The sequence below is a fragment of the Adiantum capillus-veneris genome, chromosome 25 (assembly GCF_014529385.1).
Source record: "Adiantum capillus-veneris isolate H3 chromosome 25, ASM1452938v2, whole genome shotgun sequence".
NCBI lineage: Eukaryota > Viridiplantae > Streptophyta > Polypodiopsida > Polypodiales > Pteridaceae > Adiantum > Adiantum capillus-veneris.
Window position 1 is genome coordinate 87555461 of NC_140955.1, and position 9413 is coordinate 87564873.

General features: G+C 42.6%; 1 protein-coding gene across 2 annotated transcripts; it reads left to right on the forward strand.

Moving 5' to 3' along the window:
* The first annotated feature begins 6398 nt into the window (after nucleotides 1–6398).
* Nucleotides 6399–8370, forward strand: LOC147425225 (uncharacterized). Of its 2 annotated transcripts, none has more exons than XM_086499835.1 (3): nucleotides 6399–6853; nucleotides 7049–7473; nucleotides 7637–8370. In XM_086499835.1, the coding sequence occupies exons 1-3, from the start codon at nucleotides 6689–6691 to the stop codon at nucleotides 8079–8081; spliced, it is 1035 nt and encodes a 344-aa protein (XP_086355961.1). In that variant the 5' UTR covers nucleotides 6399–6688; the 3' UTR covers nucleotides 8082–8370. The 2 variants fall into 2 exon arrangements, with proteins under 2 accessions (XP_086355961.1, XP_086355962.1); XM_086499836.1 differs by having other exon boundaries at nucleotides 6412–6853; nucleotides 7640–8370.
* Nucleotides 8371–9413: the final 1043 nt, after the last annotated feature.

Consider the following 9413-nt stretch of genomic DNA (forward strand, 5'->3'; position numbering starts at 1 on the left):
TGTTTGATTTTATTTTTTTTATTGAAGTGTGTGATAGCTCAAAACGAGCGTATCACTCAAAGGGTCGCTGTGTGTTTTACAGCACAATTTTCGGGCATATGACGTTCCGTTGGTCCTCAAAAATCAATTTTAGCTACGTGTGAAACTAAAATTCGTTTTTTTTTAAGGCGACTGAGGCTTAGGCTTGAGCATGAGCTTGGGCTTGGGTCTGGGCTTGGGTCTGGGAGATATTCCCGATCCCGGTCCTACCTTTTTTTTAAAAATTATTTTTTTTTCAAATTTTTTTTTTTAAAAAAAAAGGATAAGGCCGTCGCGGCCTGCGCGAGAGCACACACACACTCTCTCTACCTACTTCTAACTAATACACCTACTCTTACACACTAACACACTCTATTAACTCTCACTAATCTACTTCCTACTTACTGTACACAGAAAACTAACTACCTTAATACACAGAGAATAAACACAGAACCTTTGAAATCTCTATTAACAAAGAAAACTAACTACCTTAATACACAGAGAATAAACACAGAACCTTTGAAAACTCCATTAATAAAAAAAATACACAGTATAACACCAAATCCCTCTTCTCAACACACACACACTCCTTCCTTACCTTTCCTACAATAGAAATTGCACCACGGAGAAGCACAGAGTGCTACTCGAGCTTCATGTATGGCATTCCCCGGCAGCGGCGCCAAAAATGTGCGCGTATGTCGCACGTGTCAATGCAAGGAACTTGTCGATACACCGTGTGCAAGCCACAAATGGCTCCAAGCACACAACAAGCCTAAACTAATAAGCTCAAAGAAGGCGATGGTGTGTCACTCACCGCTCTACGCTTGCTTCGTGGAGGATTCCTCGCCGCGAAGAAGAAGGAGACGCCGCTACGCTGCGCTCAACCGCTTCACCGTCGTCGTGCCTTCGTAATGCTCGATCGCCCACTCTCTCTCTCTCTCTCTCTCTCTCTCTCTCACACACACACACACACACACACACACACACACACACACACACACACACACACACATACACACACACACAAGGAGGTGAAGAAGAAGGAGATGGAGATGGAGATGGAGCAAGAGCACTCTTCTATTGCACAAATGAGAGAATGAGTGAATTTTAGGTTTAGTTGACTTTTATATGAGCTCGCCCCATTCACACTTGGGCGCCCATGCTTAGCCAACCAATCCCTTGAATGTTCCAGTTAGAGTGCGCCTCTCATCGGCGATCACTCTTACCCTTTTCCTATTGGACCGACAAGCCCGGTACCTGACTCTACCAAATAAATAATACAATGTCCGCCATAGGTTACAACGTCCGTCGTAGGTGATAGAGTGTCCGTGAGCCGTGAGGGTTAACATCATTGAAAGGGTTTCTTAATTCCATAATTCCATTCTGAATTTCTAGTTCCCAGTCGCTAGGTTCCTCTCATCTATCTAAACTGATCTTTCTCCAAAGTTCAGTTCAATGAATTGTTCTGGGTATTATTTCCTTTGTCTCTCAACCTGTTCCTTATCTATTTGCACAACACTTAGATATATCTCTGTTAAGGGAAAAATGTTCATCGAGGAAAGCATCTAAACAATTTTCATTGTCCCATATTTCTTACATAGTTCTTCATGCCTCAAAGCTTTCTTCCAGCTTCTGGTGTTGTCAATCTTTATCTGAATCCTCTTGCTCACCCCTTGAATAGTCAATGTCTAGTTCACATAGTCATGTATTGCACAACAGTTCTGAGCCAAGGTCTGCCTAAAAGCATCCCATATGCTCCTTGAACATCCAATACTAAGTAGTTGGTTTTGAACTTTTCCTTATCCACTTTGATATACATGTTTCAACTAGCACAGTAGCCTGAACCACCCTGTGGTCAGACATCATGACTCTGAACAGTGTTGGTTTTAACTCCATAATTCCTAGTTTTTGCCTTATAAGTTCTCCCAAAATATTAACACCAGCTCCTCCGTCCAATATGACTCCTGATAGTGGTTCCCACTGCTTTCTCAACTTATAATGTACATGGATGACTGGAACCTCATTGTCTCGAATGGCTGCTAGGTCCACTGCTCTGGCTTCAGCCTCAACTTTTCTCTTTTGTGTGATAAACTTTGTAGCCTATAGTAACGTGCGTCTGATGTCATCCAGCTCTATTGTCAACTTCTTGATGTGTTCACATACCTTCACATAGATTTCATCTTGCTCATTCCCACAACTGCCATCTGAACTGGAAGATTTCTCTTGATGAATATCTTCACAGTTCCATTCAAAATGTCATGCCAAGTGTAGGACTAGGAGGGCATGGCCCTGGCAAAGTGTTGGACACACTTGCAATATAGAGGTCTATATATAGGGGGGAGTAATGTCATGCCAAGGGTAGGACTAGGAGGGCACGACCTTGGCAAAGTTTTGGTGGACACATTTTGCAGTATAGGGGTCTATACATATCTAAGAGCCAGAGGGCCAAGGGCCTATATATAGGACGGTTGGGTGGTTATTCACAGGTTTGTTTTGCCTCTGTCTTACACAACTATCTTCTCTTGTCTGGTTGCTCGCTGAATCTGAGATGGATCCTCTGATTCGTCCTTCATCAGACCAATGGCTCCAGCCTCAGCCAAGTCTGATCTGACTTGTCGTACCTCATTTACCAGACTCTATATTGCAGCGATCATGGACTCATTTGATCCAAATGCTACCTTTTCGCTTTGAGTTTCAACACCTCTGAAGAGCAGGGCGGTAGCTTCTAAATTGTGCAAGCCTCATAACATTCTAGCTTTTTTAGTAGTTTCTTGGCTAGATTTTTAGTGATCTTTGTTGCAAGCTCATGTTGTTCCTGCCATTCATCCACTACCTTCTCTGTGTCCTTCGCCTTCCAGGATGTTCTCTACTGCTCTCACTTTCTAGTTTCAACTTGCTTCCCCTCATTCTCATCTGGAATCTCCTCAATGATGACACCCTTTCTTTTGGTGACTACCATGACTGACACTGGTATGGTGTCTTCTGGTCAAGTACTTTTGTTTTCAGAGCGTCTAGGCATTGGGCTGCAAAGTGACCATACTTTCCACACATATAGCAGTTCAGGCTTCTCTTTGCAAAATCTCCTCTACCCATGTCCCTGCCAGTATCCGTCTGGTACCTGCCTCTGCCAGTACCTGTACGTGTACTAGTCTCATTGTCTTTGGACCCACTGGTCCCGTCTGCTTTTGTTGCCTCAGGGTTAGAGAAATCATTGATAGATCCTTCCTTTTCTTAAAATGATGGATTCGGATACCACAGTTATTCCAAACATGACCATAGGCTTTACAGTAAGTACATTGTGAACACTCATTAGACCTGTATAATCTTTGGACCTACACTTTGAGTACCAAATTTCCATTTTTTTAACTAAAGGTCTTGTCTTAGCAATTTCAACAATCTGTGTTGACATTTCCTCCAGTTTCCTAGTCCACGATCCCTTTTATTCCCTTTGCTTTTGTCGTCTAACTTGCTTTCACATGAACTGAAGCTGGAACTAGTTTTTGACTCTTGAGTTCTTGATTCGGTGTCACTGGACTATCTTTTCTTGTGACCTTTCTCTTTCTTTGCCTGTTGTTCTAGTTTCAACGCCCTTTGTACCAAGTCGTTAAACTTCTTTGTTGGCGTCAGAACCTCCTATTCTCTTAATTTCTTGCTTCTGAATCCATTTAGAAACCAAGCTCTTATTCTCTTTTCAAAAGGAGGTTCTTGTAACTGTCTGGTTAGTACCTTGATCTTTTTGGCATAACTTTTGACTGACAACTTACCTTGCTTGATCTTGTCGAGCTCACATAGGATGTCTTCATCTCCTCTATTATTTGAATACTCTAGCCAAAAGCTTTGATGAGCTTGTTATAGGATCTGATTTGGCAAGCTGGGTAATGGTAGTATCATTTTCTGAATGCTTCTTTCAATGTCTGTGGAAAGTACTCTCTCCACTCATCTTCATTTATATCTTTAAGTTTTGCATATTGCTCAAATGCTTGAAGATGAACATCAAGATCATCCTTCATTCCTCCTTTAAACACTAGGAAGGAGATTTTCAGATTAGTGGAATGTTCAGTGTAGCTGGTTCTATATTTGTGAACTGGTTTCTTATCTTTGGATCTCCTTTTACTGTAGTGGTCTATGTCAACATCCCAGTCATTGTCTCTTTCAATCTAAGAATTGTCTCTTTCAATCTAAGACTCTGTATCCTCTGCTCTCTTCTTTGATGGTTTATGTTTTGATCGGGGACTTCTTATGCCCTCGCTTTGTTCAGTATATTTTTGGTTGCGTTGGGATCCATGTGATCGGTTCTGTTGTTCAACTTGCTCTCCTTGCCGTCTCCTAGAATGAGTTGAGTGTTGAGAATCCCGCGATTTATCAGCTATCCCGACCTGGGGGCACATCCGTCTCATTGCCAGGTTCTCTTTCAGTCTCAGAGCCTCGCTCTGATTCTTCCTGAATTAGGTTGACACGGGTTGAATCATCCATGAATCGGGTAGCTAGCCTTTGACCTTGGGTAACTCTTATGGGTGGCATGACTGATGTCTTATAGCTCTTAACACCAATAGGGAGGTAGTCCGTCAATCCAAAGCAACTACACCATGATCGCTAAAATGGAATGAGCTGGACACCTTTAGTCAGCTATTCCAGGTTGGTGGTTAGAGTCAGTTCAGACCAGCCACGGGACTTCAGATCAGACCAGACAATAACTGAAAGACAAGACTGAAACTGGAAATGATATTAAATACTGGAACTAGAAAAGAGAATGACACTGAAATTGGGAACTGAAACGAGAATTGCACCTTCAGATTAGATTGGTCAAAAAGTACAATGATGAGATAAGCTATGTATGATTCGGATTACAAGAGCGTAACAACTTCGAGATACAAGGAATTAGGATCCAGGAATAATCACGAGTCAAATCCCTCAAAATGAAGTAGTGACCCTATTTATAGGCTTCCAACTGGGCTTTGACTGCTTGCGCACTGTACCAGTTAATGTGGTAACTATCTGTAGTGAATGTCTCTGGAAGCTTCCAATCCAGTCTCCTGCCAGCCGCCTGTTAAGGATCATTCCCGCCATCTACAATAAACCAAAGCAGCGCCAAGAAATACATGCTTTTCCAACAGCTCCTAGCCATTGTGAACTCGATCATCACAACCACAAGCCTCCAAGCCGTAAGCTCATGCATTCACTCGCTTAGCTTTCTGTGCATGCCCAATCTCCTCTGCCAGAGAGAGAGAGAGAGAGAGAGAGAGAGAGAGAGAGATACTTTTGCTTCAACAATGCTATTGTCGCTACATGGAAACAAGGAGTCCCATGCACCCGTTGGTAGACTCCAGTTCCGCATGCACCCATTGCCAGACTCCAGTTCCGCATGCAACATTTCCTTTGACAAAACTGGGAGCACCTAAGGAATCTCCCATTATTCCATCAAAGATTACATTTTCAAGAACGGCTCTACTATATTTCGAACAATTATACTATACTCGCTCTCTACTCGCTCTCTTTTAATAAAAATCCTTTACTTGCAAATATTCCCAAACACCTCACCCCTTTAACCTAATTGTCGGGTTTCCTTGCCCCACCCGACACATCTGCAGCCTGCACACTACTCTCGGGCCTGCACACATCTCTCAACCTCCAAATGCATCGAGCTCCCTCGGGCCCTCTCCATCTTCTCCCCTACATTATGGCTATGGAGCAATTCACAGAGCGAAAGAGATCAGAGAGTCTCCTCTTCTTGTGTGGTTCACTGCCTACACGTGCCTCCTCCAGCTTAATTGCCAGCGGTTATGGGTGTTATGGTGCAGCTCGTACGCGTGCAAGCAAACACACACACACACACACACACACACACACACACACACACAGAGAGAACCTCCTCTCCCTTGTGCATATGAGAAAGGCCTTCCCTTTCCATCTCGTTGGCACGTGTATTGCCGCCATGCAAGAGAGAGAGAGAAAGAGAGAGAGAGAGAGAGAGAGGAAGAAGAAGAAGAGAGTTTTAACGTTGTAGGAAACTATCCCAAGAGACCTTAAAGATCTAGCCGACGAGGAGTTGAACTCAAGACCTGTTATTCAAGAGGGAAATGGCATAACCAATCTACCACACTTGGGTGATGGAAAGGTTAGAGAGAGAGAGGAGACTCCAGTTCGACGCACTGTTGCTTCCACTCTCTTTTTTTTTTTTTTAATAGCAAAACTCACAATTGTGAGTGAATTATATTGATCATCACAAAAAAATTGATGTAAGTGAGCATGGCAAGTTGCGCCCACTCTCTTAAGCATCTCATTTGATTCACCTGCCTTTTCAATTAAAAAGATCGTATCACCTACTCACATATACAAGCGAAATTGTACGTTTTTTCCAGACGGACCTAGAAAGTTCTCCGTCCTTCACGCCTTTGCATTATCACTTTCAATCGTCTTCCGGTATCCTTCACAGAACCCTTGTACAGACACGACGCCATAGCCAATTTCACGTCTGGTTTCGTTCCCCCCCCCCCGCCCCGGGGCCTGAAACGCATTTCGGTGAACGATATTCTACTTCTGCACCAGCACCTGTCTTTACCTTTCTAAATTTGCCCGATTTGGAAAATTTTCAAGGACGCCATAGCCAGCGACCATCAATTGGCCTCCTTCCATCTCCCCTCATTTCTGATTTCGTCTGAACTCATTTTACATGGGTGTCGACTACTACAATGTCCTCAAGGTCCCAAAGACAGCGACCGATGATGACCTTAAGAAGGCCTACCGTAAACTGGCCATGAAATGGCATCCTGACAAGAATCCGAATAGTAAGAAGGAGGCGGAGGCCAAGTTCAAGCAGATCTCGGAGGCTTATGAGGTATTCTCAACGGAATTGTGTGTGTGTGTGTATGTGAGAGAGAGGGAGAGAGAGAGAGAGAGATTTGTGTGGATTCTGGACAGCAAGCATCCATTTGTGGTTTTAACTTGGCAAAGATTGATATCGCCCCGTGATGCTTAAATTTTATCTTTATGCGATAAGCAGGTGCTAATTTTGGCTAAATGTGATGAGCAGGTGTTAAGTGACCCACAGAAGAGAGCTGTATACGATCAGTATGGAGAAGAGGGATTAAAGGGACAGGTTCCTCCACCTGGTGCTAATGTCCATTTTGCAAATGGAGATGGTCCCAATGTGTTCAGGTTTAATCCAAGGAATGCTGAAGACATATTTGCAGAGTTTTTTGGTGGATCAAGTCCTTTCGGCATGGGTGGACTTGGAGGCATGGGTGGACGGGGCTCTCGAAGTGCATTTGGTGAGAGCATGTTTGGTGGCTTTGGTGGTCCAGAGACCGTCTTCAGGTCCTTCGGTGAGTCAGCTCCTTCGTCAGGTCCCAAAAAAGCTGCACCAGTAGAGAGTAAGCTCCCTTGTACGCTTGAGGAGCTCTACAATGGATCCACTCGAAAAATGAAAATTTCCCGAAATATAGCTGATGCTAGTGGGTATGTATTCTCTCCTGTTTTGTGTTCTGCATAGTTTTTCTGATTTTGAATAGTTGTGCTAAATTCTTGGGTGGTTCTAGCGTGTTGTCATGCTTTTGCATTGTAAGAAATGACATTGTGTATCAGGATGCAAGCACTCACGCTGTACGTTTGCATTTTGAAGCAGAAAGACACTGCCTGTTGAGGAAATTCTAACGATCGATGTGAAGCCAGGATGGAAAAAGGGTACTAAAATTACTTTCCCTGAAAAGGGACATGAACAGCCCAATGTGATTCCGTCGGATCTTGTGTTTGTGATTGATGAAAAGCCTCATGATGTCTACAAGCGAGATGGGAATGATCTTGTTGTGAATCAGAAGATTCCTTTGGCAGAAGCGCTCACTGGCACAACTGTGAATCTGAATACTCTGGATGGAAGGACCTTGACAATACCCATCAATGAAGTGATCAGTCCAGGCTATGAGAAAGTGGTGCCTAGAGAGGGGATGCCAATACCGAAGGAACCAGGGAAGAAAGGGAACCTGCGGCTCAAGTTTGATGTCAAATTTCCTAACAGGCTCACTCCCGAGCAGAAGGCTGGCGTTAAGAGGCTTTTCAGTGCAAGTTGAAAGATTGTGTGCTGGGTTTGCTCACTATATTGCATCTTATGTGCATGGGTTGCTCATATCAACCTTGTGCTCTGTGAATGCTATCGTAAGTACATCAACATGGAGGTGATGTTGGAACCCTAGCCATGAATCAGTTCCATTTCCTATTGAATGAAAGGAATGATTAGTTTTGTTCTGTATAGATGTTATGAGATGATCTTCACAGGGGGAACACTTGTTGCTTGTTGAGATGTATAAACCAGATAGTTGTCATACATTTTTCTTAATTTAGGTTCTCTTTTAGCTCGAAGTTGAACTGCAAGTATAATCTTGGAGTGGTATATATTAAAGGTCGGCAAATGAGGTACAAAGTTTATGAGTAATGTTTTTCTTGGATTCTACTTCGAAGTTAATTGAGTAGAATCAGTATGTGATTTTTTGCTAGAGTTTGAGAGAGCATTGGTTGGCAGTGCCAACCAATGGTCTTATGGTCTTCCAATCATTCTCCAGTCCTTAGTATTTCACCTGTTCTACACAATCAACAAAGCTTAAGCATCAATCTTTTGCTCAATAGGCATCAAAATACTGTTGCCTATGTGGTGTTTGGCTACAAGAACGAGCCAATGGCCTTTAGTGACTAGCAGAATTTTTCAAGTTGAATCTTCATAACTAGATTATGAAATATGTTTTCACATGTATTATTTACAATTTAAAATTTAGAAAAATTTCAAGGCAGTATTTTCATAACACTTGAGTCATATTTTATATTTAATCAATAAATTGACATGGGATTTTTTGATTCGAGTACACTTCGTTGAAACCTTGCACCTTGTACCCAACGCGCATTAATGATCGAAAGTAAAGGCTCTTTAGAATAAATTTAAGTCTGAATAAACTCAAAGCAATATCTTTGTCGACCGACATAAAAAACCCCTCGTTAGATAATAGGAGAAGATACAGTATGTTTTCTCTGAGTGGTGGATACGAAAGGCTACACACTACAGTATTGGTCATTCACGGAGAGGTGTTTCTTGTATACCATCTTTCTTGACGGAGATTATAGTTGCTAGGCATTACATTCTTGCTCTAGCATAAGATACTCTAATCTATTAATAGTGAAATACACTTTTGAACGGAGAAGTGCATGTTAATTAGGCAACTTGTTTGAGAATGGTCTTGCAAATTGAGCGAACAGCTTGCTCCTCTGGGACGTGATCTCTTTGGAAGAGAAATTGATTATGTTGGCTTCATGCTTGGCAAAAGTGGAGCTTTCATCCTCGGTATGTTCTAGATGGAATTTGAAGTTTTCCGCCTATTGGTCTAGAAACAATATACATCCTACCCCCATTGTTT

Coding starts and splice junctions, on each gene's coding strand:
- LOC147425225 (XM_086499835.1), top strand. CDS start 6,689: ATGGGTGTCGACTACTACAATGTCCTCAAGGTCCCAAAGACAGCGACC. Junction 6,854..7,048: donor AGATCTCGGAGGCTTATGAG/GTATTCTCAACG, acceptor TGTGATGAGCAG/GTGTTAAGTGACCCACAGAA. Junction 7,474..7,636: donor AATATAGCTGATGCTAGTGG/GTATGTATTCTC, acceptor TGCATTTTGAAG/CAGAAAGACACTGCCTGTTG.